The sequence below is a fragment of the Meleagris gallopavo genome, chromosome Z (genome assembly GCF_905368555.1).
Source record: "Meleagris gallopavo chromosome Z, MGAL_WU_HG_1.1, whole genome shotgun sequence".
NCBI classification, from domain to species: domain Eukaryota; kingdom Metazoa; phylum Chordata; class Aves; order Galliformes; family Phasianidae; genus Meleagris; species Meleagris gallopavo.
Window position 1 is genome coordinate 33593706 of NC_139435.1, and position 27797 is coordinate 33621502.

The 27797-nt window shown below is 39.6% G+C and overlaps 1 protein-coding gene across 1 annotated transcript; it reads right to left on the reverse strand.

Moving 5' to 3' along the window:
* Positions 1–741: 741 nt before the first annotated feature.
* SAXO1 (stabilizer of axonemal microtubules 1) lies at positions 742–27668 on the reverse strand. Its single transcript, XM_019610486.3, has 4 exons — positions 26991–27668; positions 7328–7507; positions 5999–6201; positions 742–1837 (listed from the first exon to the last, which is right to left on the reverse strand). The coding sequence occupies exons 1-4, from the start codon at positions 27065–27067 to the stop codon at positions 888–890; spliced, it is 1410 nt and encodes a 469-aa protein (XP_019466031.1). The 5' UTR covers positions 27068–27668; the 3' UTR covers positions 742–887.
* Between the last annotated feature and the right edge of the window lie 129 nt (positions 27669–27797).

Sequence of the window (27797 nt, forward strand, 5' to 3'; positions counted from 1 at the left end):
AATTTTCCCTTCTCGTTTATCAGAAAGGGTATGCTCTCCTTTGCCTATCTGTTCCTACCAGTGTACCCATAGAACCCGCTATTGTTATTTTTCACATCCCTTAGCAAGTTCAATTCTGTCTGTGCCTTTCCTTTCCTGATCCCCTCTCACATCCAGACAGTCATCCCATCATGTTTCTCTGATAATGATTAGGTCATTGTTTTCTAGTTGTACTACGGTTTCCAATAGTTCACGATTATTTCCCATGCTGCATGCATGGGGTAGAGGCACTCCAGCTGGGCTATTGGCTGCATTACCCCATCTAATTACAAATCTGGGCCAAATTTGAGATTTTCCCTGCTGCTTCCTAGAGTGACAAACATAAATCTTAAAAACTCTTTACTTGGTAATTGTGCATGGTGTATGTATGTGTCTATGATGGAAGTGAAGAACAAGGTCAGATCTCAGAATTTGCTGTCCAGCTGTTAATTACTTCTAACTGTGATTTTGTAGCACGTAATTCACCTGAAGAGGTTGTTCTACCCCTGTCATCATGGAAGTGCCTGAATTCTTGTTATTCTAACAATTAATTATACCAGTGTATGTTATCTCTCTTACTATTTCCTGAGCAGGTTATCTCTTCCAAATAAAAAGTAGTTGTTCGGAAAAAGAAAAAAATATACAGAGAATCAGTTTGTCTTGTCCTTGGCTTTTAAACTTTTATTTATACAACTGATTCAGAAAAAGCCAGTGTGTGCATATTAGTTTATTTTTAAATCTTTCCAAATACAAAATCATTTACTGGTTTTAAAGAAGGTTGCGAAAAAATCAAGATGTTGTTTGTAGCTGCTTCAGAGAAACCCTGCTCTTTGAATCCATTCCCCAGTAAACTTTTTCCACTCTCTCTTTCAGTGGCAACCTTGTAGACATTCTTCTTCAGAAACAGGGACATAAAATTTGTGACCATCAGCATTGGTTCCCTCAAAGATATATCCAGGTGGATTTTTGTAAGAGGCTAAACATTTAACAACACCCTTTGGTGTGTAGCTGGTAGCATAGATGGTTTTTGCATCTAGTGGAATGTGAGGCCTAGGGCCTGGCCAGGGAGGTTTATAGCTTTTTGTAAGCATGAGCGGTTGAGGCAGATAATGGGTCCGAAAGGTAGTCAAGCAGTCCATTGGTTTGGCTGGGAAAGTCAGCTCAGGAGCATGAGTGATAGGCTTTACTCTCTTGCACATCCAGGGTTTATAGTCTTCTTTCATTGTCGAAGAGCTGTTAAATGGTTCTGTACTTATATTATGCTGGGCCAATGGTAGACACACCTTGGCTGGCTTGCCATTTAGATGCTTGTAGTGTAACTGAGTAGTGGTATGAAGGTCCATTTTCTCCACAGGAGGAACATATTCAACAGGTTCTTTGGTAAATATAGGAGGCTGTGGCCAGGGTTTGTATTTTTCCTGAAACTCAGTTGAAGAGAAAAATGGATCATGGAATAACTTTGGCTGGAATGGTTTTGCCAATTTGGCTGGTGTACCAGCCAGCCCCTTGTAAGAAATTTTGTTAGTAGTGAGGCCACTAAATGGGACCTCACTGGGCTTGTATTTCTCATATTGATGGACGTAACGTTTCTCCAGAGGACGTAGCACGTAATTCACTCTATAATCTGTCATATTCTCAAAGGGAGCCTTGCTCTTCTGAATCAAATTCAGAGGTTTGAAGCTTTGAGTTGCAACAGGTCCCCTGAAGAAATACTCATCTTGAACAACAGTTCTGTGGTCAAATTTTGCTTCTGATGGGTGATACCCATGATCTGGTCTGATCAGCTCTGTCTTTGGTTCATCCCACAGCATATAGTCATCTGAAACATAGGGGGAATCTAAACATTCATCTGAAGTTCTTTGACAAGTTTAGGCATTTAGAACATTATAGGTTTTTTATTACATTTTCTACTGTAATAAACATTTCTTGGAGTCATAAAAGTTGACAAATCATATCAGAAACCCATTGAAACAGCCACTTTAGAAAATTCCTGTAAATGCTTAGTATCTACAAAGAAAAGACATCAAGTGTCATGAAAATAATTCTGTACTCAGTACTTGCCTACAGAGATGGTGAAATGCAAAATGAGAAAATTTAAATAATGTTCTAAGTCTTGCAGAGATGTTTTCTTTGGGTAATTGAATGCTGTCCTCACGCTCAGTCAACCGGAAATCATTAATATGGAAGTACCATGGCAAGAACTCCAGACTCCTTCTGCATTTATACTGTGGCTAGTTTGGAGAATAGGCAGAGTATGCCTTCGTCTCCAGGAGGCCATACAGATGTCTCCTTAGTATTACAGTAGGACAAGGAAAACCAAATGTCTAAAGACCAAGTTGCAGGGCTGCCTTTCCTCTTTACACCTTCTCTTAGGATGATCTGCTTTCCTAACTGCACAGATGTGATTGTTCTGCTGCTAGCTGAATTTAGAGTTTTGCAGTGCATCCTTATGTCAGCAAGCTTTTGTGCTCTGTAGCATTTATTCTGCTTTTGGCTTTCCTCTCTGTCATCAGCACAAGCAGGAACCAAGATGGAGCTGATATAACCCCCCAGTTCTTTGTTAATAGCAAAGCTACTAGAATTTGCAGAACAAGACTGCCCTGACCTGAAGGATTCTATCATATCACTGAGATGGCTCCTACTCCTAATCCTGCTATTTAAATTCATGACCAAGAGAATTTCTAGGAGGCATTTTAAGGATATTCATATATTCCTTCCTCAGCAGTACAACAGGCAAAATGAGGCAGTGTAAAGATTTACACTCATTCACATTAGAAATGTATTGCAAAGCTGCCTAGCTCTCAGAATAGTGCTGCAGCCACAAGACCATCCTTTTGCCTTCCTAAGAATCTTGTGCAACTTCCCCTAGAGATCATTATGGTTACTGGTAGGAAGTTGAAATGAAATAGTTCTGGAGCAAACCCAAGCCTTTTTTTTCATTTTTCCCAACCTCAAACCACATTGAGAGTCATGAGGCAAATAAGCTTCCAGCTGACTGCAGAGGAAGGAAGTCTGGATTTCAAAGTACTAGAGAGTAAATGATGCAATGAGGTATCAGGATATTTGAACTCTCCAACCCAAATAGAGTTATTCCTTCTGAATAGCAGTGGCCACAGTACTGCACAAACACAATTACACAAAGGATGTGTTCATTACAATGTGAAGTTGACCAAAAAAGTCCTTTCTTTGCCCCAATTAGGTGTCTATTTAAAGTCTTTCTAGTTTAAATTAAGCTGCTCTGCCTTGGAACAAGAGAGGAAAGAGTGGCCAGAGGAGCTGTGCTCCTCCCAGCAAGAACAGTGGGGCACACACAGGTCCTTGCAAGACGGTGGAAGGGAAGATGAGGCCTGTCAGCCTGGGGAGCTTTCTGCATTCTGTGTCCAAAATCCTTCTCCTACTGAAGCCAATGAAAAGTCTCCCAGACTCTGTGGGACAGCATTTTATGCCAAACCGGGAGAAAGACTGTCCTTATGTGAACAGCTAATTAGTACAGGCAGCTGAGAACCTGGGCCTGTACAACAGCACAGATACTCATGTGCTGCTGCCAGTGGCACCACAGCCAAGGCCTTACGCTCTACAAGTTCCAGCACCATCAAAGCATCCCAAGTGCTCATGCTTCTACCAGGGGAATAAGAGAGGTCCAGGCACCATCCGCTGGTGGGATCCACACCTTGTGCCTCTGCTGAGAGTTCATCATTATTCTAGAGAGATGTTTCAGTATGGTGAACCAAGAGTGTACACAGACATGAGACATTATAGGGGATCTGTTATCTAGTGTCAAAAAATGAGAGCTAATGAGACTGGACCTGTCTCTGAGCAAGGGCTCGTTCAGAGATCTAGCAGTTCAGATGACAACCATCAAAAACGATCTATATTCCCCCATCCTTGGTGGAAAATACTCAGTGCATTTTGGAGATAACCACAGCTTTTACAAAATATTCAAAATATAACAAGTGAGTCTGTGTTCAATTTTAAAAATGTAAAAGCCCTACACATTTGGAGACCTCATAGGCATTATGAATTCATTTTATTTAGTGTAAGACAATAGTGCTACTACTCTTTCAAAATATGTTACAGTTTTATTGTAAGTCTAATTCTTATCCCATAGATATTAATAGTTTCCCATGTAGCACAATCTTGAAAACATTATGGGATACAGAAATGAGCAGAGGATATGAACCATATGTTGTTGGAAGGTTTCACACTACTTACTGCAAGGAAGACAGTGCTGAAATTAGATTACACACCTCCAAATGGATGGAAAAAGCTACACCTGTGTCTGTGAAGATGAGGATTTCAAAACCTCAAGATGCAAAGTTATCTGACATGAATTGTCAGATTGATGTAATAGCATCATCTTAAACCCACGGTTTCATTTGGGACATGGTGTGTGTAGTGGAAAGGAGAACAATAATATAGCTGGAAAGCAGCATGTTTATATGTTTTATACGCTGCTTGAATTTTTGAATTATGATAATTAATGCAATAGCATGCTACAAAATTTCATACTTTGAGTGGCAATACCTAATACCTAATACCTTGTAACATTCAGAGAACACAATGAGAACTTACGCTTTTATGAACCTGGGCCTTTAAAAGTGAACTAATTCAGTATGAAACTTGATCTTTCAGGTGGTTTGCATGAAAATTTCCATTTGTAGATTTGAAAAATACTGCAAATTATAACCAAATGTGGCTATGTTACATTTTATTAGAGCTCTGGAGTAGCAGTTGAGGTATTGACCTAAACATTGATAAAACACAAAGATACACATATGATCCAAATACAGAGAACTTAAGGGCATTTAAATACAGAAGGAAAGATTCTCTTTTTGTGCAAAGCAGCCTTTCTTTGTTGGCTTCGCTGAGGCTATTCCAATGGACACCATCTGGTGACATAGCCTATACATAACAAAATGTTCAAACTTGTGTAAATGTGGGTATTTTACACCTGTGGGTCATAGTCTTCATAAGGAAATTCATTCTAAATAGACAGTATTTCCTGTATACTTAATGTAAAAATTCCAGTTCCTGAAATTGTAAACATGCAGCTGTACCTAAGTCTGGCTTTCAGTCATTGCAGATGGGTAATCATAACACTGCATGATTGCATTCATATACCTTCTATTTCTTTACTTCCTTTATCATTGAGTTATAAGAAATATTTGTTACTCTATATTGGGATAAATATCAATGCCAGCCACCAGCTTTTATATCCATACTGCACAAGAAAAATAAAACATTAAAAAATATTTTAAGAAATACAATAACGCTATCTGCTTAGCAGCATTGGTAGCTGGGAGTTGTGCAAAAGGGGGCTCTTTTTGACCAAAACTAGCACTGTTTCTGTGAGTATATAGCTGAAATCTTTCTTCCAGTGCATGCAAATGAGAAGTAATGCTGATGGAGAGGAAGGAGCAAAGCCCCGTAAGGCCAAACCATCTACAGCTAGCTACTGCTACTGAGAAATAAGGGCACAGTTAGGTGCACAGTTCACTGTTTTACCAGGAGAACTTGAGTGCTTTGGACATCTGCATGGAGTCTGGATGTCTGTACCTCCCATACATGTCTCTAACATATTAACTCTGCAGCACACAAAAAATTGATGCCACGCTTCATGACCTGCTCAAACCCACTGAATTCTGCACATCTAAAGTGTCTAATCCACTGATAAAACAAATTATGTTCAATATATCCTAATTGACTGACTGACCCACATTCTGGAGTTCAGAGGGCCTGTTTCTACTCGGATGCCTTCAGGCCTTCCAGACATGGAAAGGAGGTGAACTCACAGATACCCAATGTTGTCACTAACGTGAGGCTGACAGCCCCACCTTGTATCTCTGTGTGAAATTTTTGTGCGTCTGCAGCAGATCCAATCTGTTGGTGCACCTGCACAGAATTGCACACGGTTTCAACCTGCCTTCTTCAAAAATGAAACTGCTTGTGAAGTCCTGAAAGAAGTTGCAAGAATACATACCCTTATAAGTGGATTTTGTGTTCATCTTGGCACTGGAAATTTCTCTTGTCTCACAGGGGAGGCAAGGAGGTACTTGACAGATAGGGTAGAAGTTATAGTCTTGTTTATAAACAGTGGTCAAATCCATTCTCTCATCACTCTTGACATGCTTTTCAGGTTCTTTAAGTTTCTGTGGCAACACTTCATGAGCTACATAATCTCTCCTGTGAATAATAACATCATTAAGTCTTTTGTTTTAAGGACAGAATTATGCTCTTCTCCTGGACACATATAGAAATTAATACTTCCCCTTGTCTCCACAGACTAATAACGTCTGGATAGCATACAAGCTGTAAAGAAAAAATGCAAGCTCTTCAATTTTGGAAATCTGGACTGTGAAAAGGGAACTTAAGCAGCTCTGGACAATCCAAAGCAGGCCAGATTTGTCAGATTCCCTCTTCTCTCCACCCAGTGAGGTTAACAATCTCATACAAATCTCTCTCTGTTCTACAGTGGAGTAATAGAAGTAGACATAAGCTCTTTTTGACCAAAACTATGGGTCATGGGGTTATGGGGGACCATATCAAAGGCCTTGCTTAAATCCAGGTAAATGACATTGGTCACCTTTCCCTTGTCCACCAATGCCATCACTTCATCACAGAAGGCCACCAGATTGGTTAAGCACGACCTTCCCCTGGTGAAACTGAGCTGGCAGTCTTGGGTCACACACTCATTCCTTATGTGATCAAGCTTGTCATCCAGGAGGATCTGTTCCATGATCTTCCCAGGCACAGAGGTGAGGCACACTGGCCTGTAGTTCCCTGGGTCCTCCTTGCTCCCTTTCTTGTAAATGGGACCCTTCCTCCAGTCATCCTCCACTCCACAGAGCCAACCTTGAAGAACATACCATAGCCCCTTTCCAATCATCAGGCTTTACCATATTCATGTCCTGTTGAAAACTACTCATTCAGGGTACACATACAAAGTCTCATACATAATACAGAACAAAAGAATAATGCTCCTCTAGTATGATCCATGGTTTCCAAGGCAATATTCCTGTTTGTTTTCCAGAAGTTTACCCAAAATACAATGTGGACAAACTCCAAGATCATGACTCTGACACTGTGCTCCATGTATACTCCAGTCAGATCACATCTCAATCTTGGGGAAGTGCAAGAAAAATGACTGCTTGCCTCCACTACCACAGCTAATTACAGGTGTTTGTACAGTACCAGCATGTAAATCTTCACTTTTTCCTGCAGACAATCATTTTTGTTTTCTCAATTACCCATCTCTCACACATATATTCTCCAATGCACAATCCTTACTCTTATTCACCACTTCTCATACTTTGTCACTGAAGTGCCTTCCATGGATGTCTTTGCCGTCTCATATTCTGCTTTTGGCTTGAAAGAGTCTCTGGGAAGAGTGCTGGGATAAAGTGGGTATTTCTCCATGTACTCTGACAGTGCGCATGCCTTCTCACTCTTGTCAAAGGGCTTGGTGAGCAGATGTGGACAACGGTGACATCTGCAAGGGAAAAAGTAGAACAGAATTTATTGTCTCACTTTTTTTTTATATGACAACTGATTTAATAGGCCTTGTGTAAATCAGCTGGAGGTTGCAAATACAAAATAGTGGTGAGTAGTACAATGACTGCTACAGACTTGATTATTCAAATTGGAAAAGCACAGCCTGCAAAAATAATAGTTTGTTTCTGCTTTCTCCTGTAACCTGCAGCCACAAAAGACAGTGAAGCCAACAAAAACAACCTAAGAAAAACAAGTTCACCTAGATGAAGGAAAAAAGCAAATTAATCTGAGATAAGCAAAGTACCTCCTTTTGCTCTGGACTGGAAATTATATTTAACATTTATTTTGTTCCATTTCTTATTAGTTTATTGTTCTACTTTGCACTCATATTGAGCTCAATTGAGTAGACAAGTGAGAAAAAAGGGTTACATGTTGGGAATATCTATTCACTCACATTTGGGCAGTACTGCTCTGACAGGCACAAGTGCAGGAAAATAGACACATGCCTTATAATGATCTGAATATGCTCCGACTATAACTAGTTATATTTGTCCCAGGATCAGCCAAAGTATCATAAAGGTATCTCCTGTGGAATTCTCTACAAAGTTTGTACTTTGATATGATGTACTTATCAGTCTTCTGAACACCTATGGAATTGCTCTAAAGATTAAAATAATGATATGAACAATTTCATCATCTTTTGCTTTTTACTGTTCTCTCAGTACTTTAGAGAATCTTTCCTTTTTTCAAAAAAGCCTGTAGTGAGCTAGAGCCAAAGTGGTTCCATCAGCTTCAGTAGATCAACATTGTAATGCACCAGGACAGTCCTTGCTCCTGGTGAAAGGTCAATTCTAACAGAAGAAGCTGTGGTGCAGCACATTTAACACCCTAAGGTGTTAGGGCAGGAGGACAAGGCTTCCATATGAATAACAGAGTCAACAGAAGGGTGAAGAGAAGAATCTAATCATTTGCCCTCATGAAATCATTTGCAGCTACAATGCTTCTTTCTGTTCTTGTGACCCCTCAGAAAAGCACTTGGTGACAAAAACTTTCTCAACATAATCTGTACTGTCTCTTTTGGCCATATTTTTGGTTTTTCAGAACTCCTAGGAATTATTCCTCAGCCTCCAAGGGAAAATGATCTGCCTGCACTTTCTGCTTCAGGTCTGCTGGCTTCACACAATTCCCATAAGTGCATTTTCCTACACCTACTCTCTTAAAGTCTGTGACACAATATACTAGGTCTTAAGCTTGACTTTGCAGAGTACCCTTATGTCTGCTTTTTATGACAGAATTCACTTGAGCATGGTGGGAGAAATAGCCATATCACCTCTTTCACCACATTCCAAGCGCTGTATATGCAGATACTGGCCAGTGGTAGCATTTTGCAAATTAAGACTTAATGACACTTCATTAATATCATCAGGTAGTATCCCATTATGGCTCACCCGCATGCACAGGGCTTGGAAGGGCTCTTGCAGCACCAGGTTTCCAAGTATTTCGGAGCAGAGGTTTTGTGCAGCTCCCTGCCTATGGTAAGCAGGCTGTGCTGTAAGCACTGATCCTGTGTCCTGAGGGACTGAGCCTGCCCACTGTTGGTACTGGCAAGACAAAGGGTCCTGCAGATCAGCATGGTGAGGGTGGGTAACTCAGGTGCCCCTCCAGAAAACCTCACAGCAGTAGAAAGGGAACAGGTTTGCTGAACTAACATTTATCCATTTGCAAACACAACTGGCAATGCAAATGCTGGGGTTCTCCTGAAAAGCCCTGGATGGAACAAATGCCAGGATCTCCAGCAGACAGCAGACATCACAGCTGCCAAGCAGTTTGCCTTCAGTGGGGACCAGAATAACCTTGCAATACAAATGGCTTTACACCTCAATTGTCCATTCACTTTTTAGGTACATTTCTGCTTTCCCTGCTGAACTTCAAGCATGAAACAGCACCAGAATGAGATGTTTCAGAGTTACTTACTAGGAAAAGCAATTTTCCCAGAAATGAATCCCTCATAACACAGCAGAAAAGCAAATCTGAATCTGCCATTATTTTGTATTAAATTGTGACACATGCCCACAGATATTAGAGTAATACTAACAGAGTACAAGTAGAATATGATCATCTTTGATAACTCACTACCAGTATATGATATACATAACGAAAGCTTCAGTTATACATTCAGAAAGATATTCTTGGAAATATTTTACCAGAGATTGATGTAAATAGACTTTTAAGAACAAGGAGTGGAAGAATGCTAAACCTTGGAGTTTGCTAAACTTTTCTAATCCTGCTGGCATAATAAGTATGTATTAAAGAACTACACAATTCTCCAGTACTGAAGCCACTGTTATGTGGCTGAATAAATGGGAGGCTGCCTTAGAGTTGCTGGTGTTTTGCATTTGTCAAATTTCACCCTGTCTTCTAAACGCCATTGAGACTGATATTTTAATACTGTTAGTCTTGACTATTAAGATTTTTTTTCTTCTTTGGCTGATTCATCTCCGAAGAATCCTGTTGAAATCATTCTTTATTATGGTCTACCACATTAATCTGCACAATATTTGTAATCAAACATGATAAGGAAAGGCATAGCTTTTGTAGCTGACTAAGAGTTATGGAAGAAATCTGGTAGTTACATGTGAGACCTCAATCATGTGAAAGAGCGTGGCTTGAGGAATTGTGTTTTTTTTTCCCAAGTCAATAATCAGTATACCCACTTCCCTGTATCTCAGAGAGCTCCATTGCTGCAATACATTTTTAGGTACAGTTTTCCTAAGCAAAAACTAACATCAACGTAAGTTCTGTGTTCTCAAGAAAAAATAGCAAACCAAGACTTGAAAGTACATTAATGTAATGATCACTTATGACCTGCGGTAAGCATGTTGGTCTCCTACCAATTCTGCAGATCTATCTCAGATTTATGGAGATTTCAAAGGCACTTAACAAAATATATGCAAGCCTGGAGGAAGGATTAAATAAAGACCAAAAAGACAGAAACTGCATTTTAAAAAACTTAATAAGGAGAAATAAATCAAACATAATTGGTTACATCACACACTGAGCTGTTTGCTGTGCTGACTCAAAACGTCTGGAAGGCACAACATTCAGAACTAAGAAGTTATTTCCACAGGAGATAGTGTAACTTGTTGCCACAGGCTAGCACATGTTTCTGTCCCACAGACAGGATATTTGTAGCTTTCTGGAGTAGCTGTTTACTCCACATTTAAGGATGTAAGATTTGGCGGACAGCAGATCATATGTTGATCAGCAATTCATATTTCTCTACTGATTCTTTCAGTGCATAAAAACAGCATTCACTCTTGGCTCACAAAACAGAAATCTTCAGCCCATCCTGCTTGTTTCCATCTCATAAAATGCAGCCAAACAGTTAACACCAATCTCTGTGTCGCATCTGCACAGCTCAGAGTTCCTCTGATAGTCAAAGCAAGATGGAAATCAGATAAAAATACATTTTGAAGCCTTCAAGAGCTATAAACGTAACTCCCAAATAGGAAAATGAACTTGTACTCCTATGTCTTCAAAGGAGTTGGGTTCATTTAATCAGAAGCTGAGATTCAATACATTAAGAATTTACCAGCTCATGTTAAAATCTTGTTTGTGTTAAGAATGGTTAATAGTTAACCTGAAGCCCAGGACCAGAGCCAAAGTATTTGATTTCAGTTTCTGCATTCACCAGGTCTCCCCGGTCAGCACAGTTCTTTCTCATCTGTAGATGAAATACAGCATTCTGCAGAGATGGAGGAAGAAAACTGTGGAATACATGAATTTCTCAAGATTAACTTCTTAGAAATATCTGATTTTTAAATGTCTGTGGTTACCATGGAAGACTGAAAGTACAGGTGGGATGGTGATTTCTATTATTAACATCATAATTTTATCAGTTTTGGGAAATACTACTACTGCCACAGACGTCGTGAATGCCATTTTCTACTTAAGAGAAAAACATAGGACTCATAAATGCCTGAACTGTTGTTTAGGAGAATATGATTTTCCTTTACAATCAAATCTGGTGATCAGACCAGCATGTAAGTTACATATTATAGCACTCCATTGATCACATAATCTGCTTCTTGCACCTTCTCTGACTTCCACAAGTGATCAGATCAAATCAGTATCATACAAATCTTCTGTTTGTAGGGAACTGTAATATCATCCAAAGAAAAACAGGAATATCAAAATGCACCAAAGAAATGGGATATGTTCTGTAGCAAGAACTGATTGCCAACAGCAAAGAAAATCACTGAACACGAGTCTTTATTTGTGCAGATCTCTTCCGAGCAATGGAAATGAAATCAGAGGCCTGGCTATATGACTGCATTACAGATGGATGGATAGTAAATAGCTGTCTATGAAGGGGAGTATCCATTTGCAAAGTATGAAAGCATATCGCATTTAAGTATTGGATGCGGTAATAGTGTCAGAAAAAAATGAAATCATCTTGTGGCCAAGGTATATGGAATGCACAAGGTTGTGCTTTTAGACAACGAGCTGTTCCAAAACAAAAAGTAAATGATAATAAATACTAGAGATCAGGGGAGAAAAGCTTTACAAACCTTGAGATCATAACAAAACCAAAACTTCAACCTGAGACCTGTAGGAGGTTAACTGAATTCCCACACAGCTCATAAGCTTTTTCCTTTGTGTCATATTAGAATGTCGAACTCTGGATCCCAGACTTCACTTGTTTTCCTGCATATACATTCACCCATCCTATGTTAATCTGTTAGAATAGATGGATCAGTGATAACCTACAAATGAATATAAGTGGAGGAAGAGAGGTTTGACACATTTGCATGTACATTAGCCTTTGATGTGAGTTCAGGTAAAAACTTTAAAATAACAGACACACCCACATGTAGATGTTCGGTGCTTAACAGCAGGAAAAGAATGAAAGATGAGAACTCAGGGCCCACCAACTTCACCCACAGCAGAATGCCACCACAGGAACCTATGATGTCAGTAAGCAGGCCAATATGGTTGAAGAGGTCAAAACTTTGTTTTTTGCTATTACATGTTGTTGGTCGTGTCCCTTTCAAAAGCCACATGCACTAATTGTGGTCTTCCTTTTTAACCATAGAATCATGGAATCACTCAGGTTGGAAAAGACCTTAAAGATCATCAAGTCCAACCACAGCCTAACCATACTACCCTAACTAACAACCCTTCACTAAATCATGTCCCTGAGCATGACATCCAAATGGATTTTAAACACATCCAGGGATGGTGACTCAACCACCTCTCTGGGGAGCCTATTCTAGTGCTTAATAACCCTTTCTGTAAAGAAGTTTTTCCTGATATTCAACCTAAACTAGCCTGGCACAACTTGAGGCCATTTCCCCTCATCCTGTCACCTGTCACCGGTTAGGAGAGAGCAATCCCACTCTTGCTGTAAGCACCTTTCAGATATAGGAAGAGAGCAATAAGGTCTCCCCTCAGCCTCCTTTTCCCCAGACTAAACATTCCCAGTTCCTTCAGTCCCTCCTTATAGGGCATATTCTCCAAGGCCTTCACAGGCCTTCTTGCCCTTCTCTGGACAAACTCCAGCACCTCCATGTCCTTTCTGTACTGAGGTGCCCACAACTGAACACAGTACTAGAGGTGAGGCCTCACCAATGCCGAGTACAGGGGCAGGATGACTTCCCTAGTCCTGCTCACCACACCATTCCTGATACAAGCCAGGATGCCATTGGCCTTCTTGGCCACCTGGGCACACTGCTGGCTCATATTCAGACAACTTTCCATCAGTACACCAGTCCAAGTAAACCTCTGTACTGAACTCACTATAATCCTCGTAGTGACTCCTGCCTTTATTCACACTGTTATCTTACTTTCTGCATCTGAAACCAAGAAGCAAGCTTTGATATAATCTTCCTGACAATCTCATCTCAGATATCCTTGATGAGCAAATGCTTTACTGTTTCTTTAACAGTAATCAATATGATTTTAGTAATAATGAATACAATTTAGAGGGCTTTGTTGACTTACTTGTAGTTTAGTATTTGAACATTCGTAGGAGATAATTTGTTAAATATATTTCTATCTCTTTCATACATGTGTTCTTTGGAGTAACATGAGAAAATGTTAAGCATATTGTCATATTTAGAATAGAAAGGAAGTTGTAAAGATCCTGTCACTATCTGTATGAATACTTCTTTGTTTTTTTGTTTGTTTGTTTTTGTTTTTTTTGGTTTTTGGGGTTTTTTTGCTCAAAGCTTGCTTTCTGAGGTATTTCTTGTGATGAGACTCTAGGAGATGAGAGATGGGGATTGCTGTGTGGCAATTATACATGCTGTGTAAACAATTTTACATTTGAAAGCATTTCTTTAGAGCTGTTTGCTTTTGGAAGAAATTGCTCAGGACTATTTACTGGTGGAAGATCTAGACTGTGACCAAATAACTCCAGTTTGCTATGGGAGACTGAAGAATACCATTGTATCCTGTGAAGTCAAGTTACAAGCTGGTGCCTCCCTGCTCCCTTTTATCTGCTGGCAAGGTCTAGAAGATAGGAACAAAGGAGTTTCTGCTGAAATCCCAGAGCCAGAAGCTGCCACTCCAAAGAGAGCTGACTCGACCACTTTGGACTTATAAATAAGTTGGCATTACCATTGAGAAGTTGCCACCATCACCGTGGTCACCATCGTTCTCAATGGAACAACAATGGCCAATGACTATCCACTATTGAGGACTGAACTACGAACCACACTGGAACCATGGTAGTGACTATCTCCCTCTTGCTGCCTACAAAGACTCATTGCTTCTTTTTTCCTATCTTTTCTGTTGCTCTCCTTCCCTTCCCAATTACCCTAATTCATAATAATGTCCATCCTCCCCTTCCCTATCTCCCTGATTAAGATCTGTAATAAACTTGTCGGACCAACATTTGAACCATCGTTCTTAATCTCACCCCAGGTATATGGATATCAAAGAACTTCCTCTCCCTCCTATAAGTTGGAGTGAGACACTATCTCAAACAAAACCTGTGCAAATGCAGGCAATATTGTAGACTGCATAATTATTGTTTTGTCAGAATTCATTCATCCTCTCTACTTGGAGGAAAGAACAGAGAAACTGATGCCAAAATTCAGTTATAAGAGTTCCTGAAGCTGTCATTGTGAGAGCGCATACTAAACATTTGTGGCTGCATTACTTTTGGCAGCTGACCCAAGGCATTAGCAAAAGAAAGATCCAATCAGACATATAATTATTATAAATTATTCATGGAAACAGTATTCTTTAAAACTGGAATACTCTCTTGATAGTAAACAGGTTGATACCTATGTGCAGGGATGCTATATTTGGGTGGTAATGGGTTTAGCTCTCATAGAATGAATACAGTGATCTCAGTGTTCTTCAACTGGGAACTAAGTTTCTTACCCCTCTCAACCAAGACAGCAGATATAGTGTAATTAGATCTGCCATAAAATACTAAAATGCTATCCTTACTTCATGCCTGAAAGCTCTTAGATTTCAGGACATTAACACAATCACTGCATATCCCACTTTACGCAAACTCATTATGACAGGTTTCTACAGCATGATCTACTGAAGTCCTTCCCTGTGCTTGCACACCCACTGCACCTAATCAGTAGTGATGGAGCACATACCTCATTCACATCTTACATTGTAGAGTATACTACCACACATCAAGTAGGCACACACTTTATTTGTCTGAGATGAGACAGAGAACAAGAAAGGTATTTCATATAAACTAAAAAATAAGTGATTTACATATTGGCCCTCACAGAATTAATCTGTAGCCACAAAGATGAACTACGTTGAGTAGACAATGTTAATGCTCTACATGAAGCAAGCTGCTTGGATGTTTAAAATCAATACTGTTACCACAGATAGTTGCCAAGAAGTTTGTGTGGGTGTTCAGGATGCAGACCTGCTGAGTGAACTCTAACTAGGATGGCAGAGACAGAGACAAAGGAAGGACAACTTACCCACTCAGTACCAAGCTGCACAACTGCATTTCAGGGCTATTATGGACCATAAAACAGTACCTTTAAAAGTGTGATAGGCAAGTATCAAATGAAGGCAGTGATTCCCTTCTAGATTAAGTTAAGAGCCAATTATACAGATGTAATATTTTATGTTGTCTGCTTGTGTGTTCACACTACAGAGGAACAAAATTCATGGATATAACTATTCTAGCAGTTTGGACTTCATGATTTCTGAAGGCTGCCTCAAAAGTAATGCTTCCTATTTTACCACAGTGGCTCATGATGTCAGAGGCAGACACTGGAGGTATGGCTGCAGTATTTCCACCAATATTCCATTACATTTTGTTGCTATGTGACAGATGACAGAAGAGGGGTGGTAGGACAAAATGGTGTCTGACGTGGAAGTACATACGAAGCAAAAAGATGTGGGTCACATCCACTGGTGCAGATTTTTACGCGCACAGCATGCAGGCTCTTGTTCATCTTGTTCATCCTAAACCCAGTAACTCCTTTCCAATTTGGTAAACTAACCATAATTCATGACTGCAGTAGAAATAAACATTGATGTGGCAAACAGAGGGGGAAAAACAAGAGAGGAGATCACAGAGAAACAGATACTACACATGAATCTATGAATTAAGATTAGTAACAGAAATGAATTAGCCTATCGTGGGGGTTGGAGCTTAATGACCTTTAAGGTCCCCTCCAACCAAGCCATTCTGTGATTACATGACATTATTATATCTCTGCTCATAGCTTCTTTGTCAGTAAATCCCAGTTCACCTCTCAGCCCCACCCCAAAATGAGTTACCACTGTCTTATTTTTACAAGCGGAGGCAGAAAAAGACCAAGTTACACTGCAAAAGCTGCCAAGGACAACTGTATCCAAACCAATGCCTGCTGAATTCTGGTCCCATCATTCTGTTCCATGCCTTTCATGTTGCTTTTCTTTCCCAAACACTACACCAGAAGAATGCCACAACACTAACTTTCTGGCAGTAACAAAATACAATCAGAGTGACCATAAAGGAGCCAATTTCAGTTATTCTTTGTTCAGTCAGCCATGGACACTCAGATGTGAAGGTCAGCAAGCTGTGTTGTCATAGCCTCTGCAGCCACTCTGCCTAAGAAGTGCTGCACTCTCCTGCAAGCTAGAAGGAGTCAGAATCCAGTCACAAAGGTGGTGTGACCATTGCTAAGTGGGATGGATACACAGCTCTAAACCAGAACATTTCTAACTACATTTAATGGTAGGGATCTCCCTATGCAAAGCTTTAGAAATTCTACTTTTTGAAAAATTCCACTGGTTCATTTCTCTTTTATAAAAAGGAGAATTAACTTCCTTTGATCTTGAGAAAATATAGTAATTTTAATGAAGAGGCATCTGGAGAGGTCTTTAAAAACTGTTGTAGACTCAGAGGAACTGAAGTGACATGTAACTCCCTTTTACATTATTGAAATAAGGAGCTATTCATTTGCAGTTAGCAGTTTAGTGGATTTAAACTGGTGTACAACAAGAGGACTTACTTAAGAAAAAAAAAACTTCCTGTGTTCTTTTAACAGGTCCTGAGCTTAGTGCCACAGTAAAAATGAATGCTTCTGCAAAGCATATTCTAAAAGCATGATTTCACCAACAGATCCAGCACTCAGGAAGCATAAAGAGTGCTGATAAAACCAGATCTCCAACATCTGTTTGCTCTGATCCATGTCATTAGACTAGTTCAGTTGGAAGCAACTTACACAGGTCATCTAGCCCAACTGCCTAGGCTCTTCAGAGAGAGAGACTGAAGTTAAAAAAATTAAGGCATTATTTATATGCCACTTGCACGCTGATGCATGGGGCATCAACTACCTCTCCAGTAAGTCTGTTCCAGTGTTTGACCACTCCTATGTTTACAAAAAAAAAAAAAAAAATTTCAAATGTCCAGTCTACACCTTCCCTGTGGCAACACTTTGCCAATCCTGTGCATCCTGTCATTCGCAACCAGGAGCCAAGCCCAGCATTTCTCTCAGCTTTCCCTCCTCAGGGGGCTGCAGAGAGGTGTGAAGTTACTTCTCAGCCTCCTCTTCTCCAGACTAAGCAACTCTAGTGCACTCAGCTCCCCTCTCTGGACAAGCTTTCCTGCCCTGGTGCCTTCCTCTGGATGCTTTCAAGGACACTGACATCCTTTTTATATCGTGGAGCACAGAATTACAAGTTCTATTCAAGGTGAGGCTGCACCAACTCTAGATGGAGCAGGAGAGTCCTCTATTTTGTCTGGCTGTGCTGTACCTAATGTACCCCAAAACTCGACTTGCCCTTGTGGCTGCCAGGACACGCTGCTGGCTCTTGCTGAGCCTGATGTCACTGACACCCAGATCCTTCTCTGCTGAGCTGCTCTCCAGCCACTTATCTTCCAGTCTTTGCCTGTGTCTGGCACTGCTCCACCCCAGGTGCAGAACCTGATATTTTCCTTTGTTGAACTTCATGCTATTTTTTATTGCTCAGTGTTGCAATCTATCAAGACCCCTCTCCAAGGCCTTGTCACACCAGGGAGTTTTCTAATTTCTAAATGCAAGCCAAGAATGAAAGGGGTAATGAGAGGAGGAGAAGATTTACAACTCACTCACTCCTGCATTAAATTTGTTTCTCACTCTGAGAAGGCAGTTTTACATCATCTCTATTCTTGCATTAAATTTACAATCCGAAATAAGGAAAAGCCTGGTTGGTAATGCAGCAATACAGTCTAGCAAAATAAATTGTAGAGAAAGAAGAAACAGAAGCACAGGCAAATTTTGGCTGTTGAAAGAAACAGTCACCTGCCTTGCAGCACAGAAGATCTTAAGCTATAAAATATTTTGATGGAGGAAAAAAAAAAAAAAAAATCAAATAGAGTAAACTAAGCCTAGGAAATCTTAAGGCTTCTCTCTGAATGAAAAAATTCCAGCCATAAGGAAGCTGTTGGAAATCCTGGAATTCTTAACATGTTTCCATTTCTGGAACTAAAAGCCATTTTTTTTGCTGTTGGTGGGTGAAGAGTTTCCATAATTTCAAAGAATCAGCCATTTTGGGGAGAGAATAATTTCCTAGTCAATTCTTCCCTTTAATAACATGGCTTTTGCATTCTGATCTGTTTGATTACACCATCAGAATTTCACTGGTTCCAAGTTAAAACTGAGTCCATAATTATTGAGGGCCTTTCTTGGTTAATTTTTTTTATCCTAAGAAAAGAGACAAACAAGAAAATATCATGTACATGCTGCAGAGGTTTTTTTGTTTGTTTGTTTGTTTGTTTTTTACTTCAACTCAGAAAAAGCCTACATTTCAGGCGGAAACTCCAAGCAGTCTCACTTTCTGCCAACAGATACAAGCACTTGACATCAAAGCGGACCTATTCATAGTGGGTTCATCACAGGGTCCTCTAAGCAATAGCTGAACAATGATACCTACCATCTCTTGTGTATTTATTTACATTTGTTACAAGTACAGGAATGGTAAGTGAAAAAATTAGCAATAATGGACCTCATGTAGGAAAATTTGATTTGGTTTTTGCCATGATGATAACATTGGATAACTATATTATTATTGCATATGGCTATCCATGCTCTAGTCCTGAAAGTATAGATAACAGTTGATAGTTTCTTTATCATGAACGGATATGGACTAACAAAGTTAGATCCCAGACAGAGAACTATAACCAGACAGTTCTTGGAGAGTTACAAGTTTTCCTTGTATCTATACCATCAGTAGTACTGTATTCCAACAACTTCTACCAGGCTGCAGCACGACAGAGTATTCAGTCATGAGGCAGTTGTTTGAACATTTAAACAAAGAGCAGTAAGAATTATGGGAAGATTGGAATTTGCATGAAATACTTACTACTATACCTTAAATTTTATTGAAGGAGTGTGTGGGAACTGTTGAATCACGGCCTGAATCTCTGATTGATCTCCTGAGGCAGGCAATGGGTCAGGTGAAGGCAATTCAGCTGTGTGAGTGGAAGTGGTGGAGCCTGGTTTCACATCTCCTAGACCCCATTTAAGGGCTGACTGCCACTAAGGAAGGCTATGTCTCTGGAGATTGCTCCTTTTGGAGTCTTCTTCTGTAAGCCCAGGACACGGGTAAGCTTTTCCATTCATTTCCGATTACCCTTTCCAATGTGACAATCTTTCCAGCTACGTGCTCTCTAAAGACCAGCCTAACTTCTCTGTATACTTGTCAATTATATATCTATATACTCATTGATGATACAAGGAGCATTTACATAGTTAAAAGATTATGGCTTTGCCTTTGTCTAGCTCTATCAGGGCATGGTATGAGGGCTAATTTTTGCTAATCTATGTGCTAAAATTTATCATCTTGATTTCCTAAAAACTTTAGAGAAACCTAAGATATTTTCAGATCAAATCTAAGATGCTCGTAATAATGGTAAACTTGCACAGAGTGAATTCCACATCCTTCTCAATGGCCTTTTGTAAGAATTTGAGTAGTAGAATCTCTTCATCAGAAAAACATTTCTTGGATTGTAAATAGGATTTGTACAACTAGACAAAAGTCACCTCTGACAAGGTTTAGGCTGGTTTAAAAATTTTATTATAACCAAATCAAGTAAGAGTCACTGTTATGCTTCAGTAGGGGAAAAATACATTCTTTTAACTAAAGCTGTACGGTATTTTCTGGGTTCCCCTACCTGAAAACTGCAACTTGTGTATTTCATTGAAGATTTTAGCTTTTAAAACCTTTTCTTTATGAAAACTCATACATATCTAACACAGAAGCCAAAGTATTCCAGGCGTTCCAAAAACATGGCAAGAAGTGCAGTGCCCAGCACCGCATTTGGTTTTGGCCAGAATAGAGAGCAAACATCATCCCACAGAGCAAATTAAAAACATGAGTGCAGGGGCATTACATATGCCTTCCAGGCCATCCTCCCATTCCCTAGGACAGATAGCCACCCTTGGGAGCTCAGATAGAGAGCCAAAATGAGGAAGGATGGGGACCGCCAGTGCTAGATCATGTCATATCACTTTCCCTTTGGATAAAGGCTTCTGCAGCACCATGGGTCTCTCTGGACTTCTCTCTGAAAATGCTCTCTGAGTGATGGACCTAGATTTTACGATACTGAGGACTCTAAGAACCTCTTAATCTGTGTTTGAACAGGACGTCATGGGTCTGACCAGGTTTTGTGTGGTATCAACAGTGCATGGATACAGACTGCAGCTTCCTGACTGGCTGTACCAAGGAAAAGGAAAAGCAAAAAGAGACTACCACAAGTCTATTAGAACAACATACCCTCACCTTACTCAGATAAGGAAATTAAATTAGCAGCAAACAAAGACTCAGTGGTGATTCAAAGATGCATAGGAGATGCAGGAAGGGAAAATGACCTCTTGTTCTTCTTCTTTTGCCTCACCAAATCACTCTGTATGTCAAAGAAAGAATCAGCACTGGAAATACTGCACCTTCCCAGCTCAAAGACCTAGTCAAGCTGCAAAACACTTCAAATCCTGACTGCAAGTTTGCACTGCTTCCTTGTGGTTGTGTGAAATAAGCCTTGGTCCTCTTCATAACAGGACAGATCGGTCCTATACAGCAGTGCTTGCCCCACCGACATGGGCCTGGACCAGAAAAGGTAGAGGCTAAAGGCTCTGAGGGGGAAGATAAACATTTTCCCTTCATTCTTCATGTTCAACTCTGTGCAAGATCTGTAGGACAATCCTGTTGTCTCTCTTTCCAGAATAGTCATTAGGGCAAATGTCTAAAAGTAAAAGTTTTCCTCTCACCTGTTGAAAGAGATGGAGTGCAGTGTTGGCAGCTGTAAATGCAGAATGAGTTCTATTTGAGTTTGAGGTAAAATAATGGTTAACAGGTTGTCCACATCAAATCCAAGTAACTTTTCTCTTAAAAAATGAGTAGCTATTAGTAAAAATGGAAGTCTGAAAACCTTAGATCATCACAAGTCATTTTGTAGACAATAGGTTCACAGCTGTCACAAGGAAAATGAAGCTCACCCAGAAGCACTCTTTGTAACTATTTTGACTACATCTAATGGCACTATAGTTAACTAAACAGACTTGTAACACATTTGGTGTATGAGGTTAGTGACAAGAAGTAAGAGACCAGAAAGGGACAAGCTGGAATATTTGGCAAATATGCCTTGTTCACTGAAGTTGAAAACAAGGTTCTGCAGATTTCCCATCATAAAAGATTGTGCAACAGGCAAATAAGAGGAGGGAAAGAAGCTACATGCTGAAAGCAGATGCTCTCAGATGCACCAAGAGATGTGAGAAACATGCTGGGAGCAGAAACAGCAGAAGAGTTATTAGAATCCAGTGGACTTTTATGATGGAGTGACTATATTAGAGGACAAGAGAAAAAAGGAATTTATGTCACCTACCTCAACTTCTGTAAGGTTCTGACATCATCCCACAGAACATGCTTGTCTCTAAATTGAAGAGAGATGGGTTTGAAGGTTGGACTATTCAGTAGACTAGGAATAGGCTGGATGGCTGCATCACAAGATTCCTGGTAAATGGCTCAACTTCCAAGTGGAGATCAGTGATGAGCAATATCCCTTCAGGATCCACCAGTGCTGTTTAACATCTTTATCCACAATCTAGATAGTGGGGTCAAAGTGCATCCTCAGCAAATTTGAGGATAACTGCAGTTGAAAGAATAGAAGGAAGGGCTGCCATTCAAAGGGACCTGGACAGGCTTGAGAAGTGGACCCACATGAACTTCATGAAGTTCAACAAAGCCAAGGGCAAGGTGATGCACCTGGGTCAGGCTAATCCCAATCAGTATCAGTTGGGTGATTAATGGGTTGAAAACAGCACTGCAGAGAAGTTGAGGTTGTTCAGGCTGAGGAAGAGAAGGCCCTAGAGATACCTTTTTGCAGCCTCTCAACACTTCAAGGGGGCTTATAAGAAAACTAGACAGAGATGTTTTACGAGGACATGTAGGGCAAGCAGTATTGGTTTTAAACTGAAAGAAAGGAGATATATGTTAAATATAAGAAAGAAGTTTTTTACTCAAAGGGTGATGAGACACTGAAAAAGGTTGCTGTGAAAAAGAGAAGCTGTGGATGTCCCACCCTTGGATGTGTTCAAGGCCAGGTTGGATGCTCTGTGATCTAGTGAGATGTCTGCCGACGGCAGCAGGATTGGATTACATGATTGTTAAAGGTCCTTTCCAACCCAAACTATTATATATCTATGAATATTTACTACAATAACAATTCATTTATTGCTACAAGGGGAAAAATAACAACAACAACAACAACAACAACAAAAGAAACCCACACCTTTGTTTTTCTGGCCACCACTGCTTATTTTCCACAAAATATCTGCCAGGACTACTGAACTCCGTCAATTGACTTCAGTCAATATTTAGTCTTCTCATTGAAAACAAAAATTCTTTCTCAACCATACAGTAGGAGAAGCAGAGAAAGAACTGGAACTGATGCCTTTTGCCACAGAAAATGTCACCCATATTTAATTGCAGTATATTGCCAAGGAAATTAATTCTAGGAAGAGAATGAAACATTTTCCTGAACTAAAAGGCAATATACAATATACAATAAATGCAAACTAATTTAAGCATCAACTCTACCTCCTTTGATTTTTCTTCCAAAATAAATGTTCTTGAAAGGCCATCAAGTGAAACCCTAACACTGAGGTTTAGGAGTAAAGGCCAACATTTGCAGAGGACTGGCAGACCAGGCGCAGCCAGACCTACAAAGCCACAAAACTGCTTGACATGCAGAACTTTGAAATGTTGGTTTTCATGCTATGGCCTATGGTAAACTATTTGGTTCCAAATATTTAGGAAAGTATCTCTGTATTTATCCAACAGTAAGCAGTCAAAATATTTGCGACTAATGTTAACCTGCTGCCATCTTCTGGTGAAAAATTCAGTATAATAACAAACAAGGGGCAAAAACAATCAGTTCTTGCAAGCTCCCATTATCTTGGGCTTTTATCTTATGGTACGCAGATGGGACATGACTCATGCAGTAGAATTACTTTGAGAGAAGCAAGCTGTTTAGAATCGTCTCTTGTGTATAAGGAGTGTATAATGTGAATAAGTATCCTTTTCACAAATCCCCTTTCACCGCGCCAGACCTAGAATAATCTGAACAGTCTGTCAGAGGAACAAAGTGTCTACAGCAGTAAATAGCAGCTATTATTCTACTTGTAAAAGCAGACCAATCCAGCAACAATAAGATATGCTTCAAAAGACACCTATTTACATTCTCTGTAAGTTGAAAAGACAAAAAACAAAAATCAGGAGAAGTAGAATTCAATACTAAACAGTCAAAACAAGGTTATGTTAACCAAGCCAAGAATATAAATGGGTGCACTCTACTCACTTCTCCAACCACTTAGTCTTGAATCTTGCCAGTTCCCTGCATTAAGTGTATGCAGCTCAGAAATGCTCCTGACAGTATGACACATCCTGAGATACAAGAAACCACTGTGTACTAACTCCAAGGGGAAGTCTAGGATTCACAGTCCCAAGTCGTTTCTTTCCATATACACAATAAGGAGCAGCAAGCGCCTCATCACACTATATCTAAACTGAGAGAGGGAAGATAGATGGGACAGCTATATTTAAGGGCACTAGTACATTAGTTTAGAGGCTTGGAGCATCCAGCAGAAAGATATCAACAATTTGCAGATCTTTAGACCATTTAAATCCAACCAATCTATCATAACTGAATCACAGAGATTGATTCACACATCAAACTATAACTTAGAAGCCACTATTTCAAATATTTAGAACAACATGGTTGCAGAAAATATTACTCATAAGACACTACTGCCACAGTTCAGCTGAGTGTCAAGTATTGCCAGGAATACAAAACTCAGATCTGAAAATTACACTGGCAAACTAAGTAACAAAAAGGCAAACACATAGTTTGCAGATGGCTACAAGTCTCACAAAAAAAAAAAATACAGTACTCATATGCAGTAGAGTCATTTCTTTCCTTAAGGGAATACAGACTTCCTGGTGCACTCACAAACATGCTTTGCCATAACCTTTTCAGGCAAAGAATGGATTCTAGGAAGGAGATTGAAAATTGATTGAAGACCACAAGTTCCTAGATGACTTAAGAAAGCCAACATATGTACAGAATCTATCTTCAAAACCCTGCCAAGAGCAGTTTTCTGTGCTGTTGTAAACTGAACTTATTTTTAGTAAAAAGACTCAGTCTGTCTGATTGGAGGATTAAGAGGAGAACGACCAGCTTCTCTCATTAGAAGCTACAGTAGTTCAATGATCCATGAATTTAATTTTAAGCAACTTAATGATGCTAATTTTCTTTGATATTTGTTGATCTATCCTCAAAATTTCCTTCTTTAGAAGCTTAAGGCTTTAATACTTTATTCCATTTTCCAGAACACTATGCTTCTACATTGCCATGTTCAGAAACCATCAGAATGTCTAACCACAAAAACTCTTCTTGATCCATTTGCTTTACCATTCAGTAAATAGAAATTTTGAAATAACGGATTAATTTTGCTCTCGTATCTACCCACAAAAAGGAAGAAAATTTTGCCAAAATGATAAACTGTAAATTGTTGAAGTCAGATTTGCTAACAATTAGCTATCCCCACTATTTGAGAAACAATGCTTATAGACATACATTGAGTAAAACTGCTCTTGGTCTTTACTAAAAAAACCTTGGTCTTTTTAAAAGCTGTGGTCTTTACTGGTAAGACTAGCCTTCAGCAGTTCCTGCTGCAAGCACTGCAAGCAAGCAGTGAAAAATTCCTAAGATGCAAGGCAATTTTATTTTTGCTACTTTATATAGAATCACCAAGGTTGAAAAAGACATCCAAGATCATCCAGTCCAACTGTCTACCTATCACCAACATTTCCCACTAACTCATGTCCCTCAGTACAACATCTAATTGTTTCTTGAACACCTACAGGGATGGTGACTCCATCACCTTGCAGACAGCCCATTCCAGCATCTGAACACTCTTTCAGACAAGGATTATTTCCTAACATCCAGCCTGAATCTCCCCTGGTGCAACTTGAGCCATTCCCTTTAGTTGCTAGTTACCTGTGAGAAGAGGCCAACCACCACCTCATCACAGCCTCCCTTCAGGTTGTTCAAGAGAGAGAAAGGTCACCCTTCATCCTCTTCTTCTCCAGTCCGAACAATCACAGTTCCCTCATCTCTTCTCATGAGACTTGTGCTCCAGACCCCTCACCAGCTTCATGGCCCTTCTCTGGACACACTCCAAGGCCTCAATGTCTTTCTTGTACTGAGGGGCCCAAAGCTCAACACAGTACTCAAGGTACAGCCTCATCAGTGCTGAGTACTGAGATACTGGAAATTGTTTAATTTCTGTGATGATCTGATTCCATGCACCATATTCCTTGCCATTACTTCTTAATTCAGAACTGCCAATGTGGCAGCAACCCATATTCCAGTTGGATTTTTCATAAGACAGGCCACAGGCAAGATATTATCTACACCCTATTTAGCTGCTCTTGCAAAACATCTATCCTAGCAGTCTGTTTGGCTTCTGAAAGATTAAGTGCCTCAAAAACAAACGTATACATTATTTGGATAGAGTAAAGGATCCTTTTCAATCCAGATCCAAATGCTTTAAGTTTAGGTCCTTGATACCAAAACCCACTAACAGAACAATCAGATCTCTGTTGCCTTTCTTTAACACAGGTCTCAAAGTCAAACAAAACCACTTATCAAATAAAGGAATAATGCATTCAGAATGAAGAATGGAAGGAGCAGAAGCACTTGCATCTCACAAATAAGACAAATAAAAATACTTTAAAAATGCAGCTTGGTAACAAAAAAATATTTTTCTTCCTGGAGTACTTGTATTTATTATTCATTTGTTATTCATCATGTGTAATACATTCCAATCTGACATGAATTCCGTATCAGCATCTTATACATTCCTTCTTTATAATTTTATGGCTTTAAAACAAACTAAGTTATGAGTCAATATTTTTCCCTGCTTCATCTTTTTTTTTTTTTAAACTTGCAAACATGGAAAAAATGGATCTTATATCAGAGGGCCAAAAGCTAATTATTGCATTCAAGAGTTTGCATACATTCAAAAGACACAAATACTAACAAATCTAGCTGTTTTCAGTAGTCTCATCTATTTGCAAAGTTCTCACCTTTTCCATAATTTGTGCATTTACAGAGGAAGGATCACTTTCACTGATTTAAAGCACTCGAAGTTAGTAATATGTATTTGAAAGATGTATCTGAAAGCAGATTTGTGGCCAAAAAGTTAAATGCTCTCCTCTTAGAGAGGCAATCCATGTAAAAAGAAAAATGGGAAATCTCCTTGCCATTTGTATATTTCTATGAAAAAGAAAAAAGAAAACCAAGAACTACATCATTCAGTACATCCCATATGGAAAAAAGTATTTATAATTTTCCATTTGTAACTTAAGAGCAGTGAATAACATCCGTAGCACTAACGAGTAGTGTATTTTGCTAGCAGGGAACTTCCGTTCCAAGTTCCTTCCCCCATACTCTTACATACCCACAGGAGCACAGCTGACAAACGCACGTCTTCAAGGATGGCACTGATTGCAAAGGCACAGGCGACACTGGACGCATATTTGGTAAGGAAAAGTTACGGATCAGGTCTTTCCCAGCAGATGCTCTAGAGCAGAAAACCTCTTCAGCAGCAATCTCTTGAAACAATTATGTAAAAAAAAAACTTTGAGAAGCAGATCATACTGTCAGAGCACATCTGAACTGATCAGCTCCTTCCCTGGCTTGCATGACCAAGCTCCTTCGCCAACATCCTGACCAGTGCTCTGTGGTTCCTGCTTTCAAGCATTTTCTGACCAGGGCACAAGTACTTGGGTCAGTTTCCTAGGAAGCCTTTGTGAAGTCACCACCACCAAGCTCTAGACTCGGGTCTGCAAGCAACACAGCTGCGCCTATTTCAGACAGCTGATAGCTGTAGTCTCGAGCTGCTCAATCACAACTAGATCAACATGGAAATGGACTGTCATAATGTTATTGTCAGTTACACTGCAGTGTCATAAATGTATACATTACACATAGTGTACAGATTTATATAAATCTACTAGGGAATATCCACAATCTGAAAATAATAGCATTAACTCTACCAGAAACCATAGTTTGAAACTTCAATTTGAAATTTTAGTACACAGCCTGAAGGAACTGTACTAAAAATTCCACTACAGTGGGAGAAATTTATGAAAGAAAAGGGTCTTTATCAACACTGAAAACTGATGGTAATGCTTGACAATATGCTTAAGAGGAGAGAATCTAGTATAGGCAGAGTACCAAAAAATTTACTATTTTAAAGGAGCAG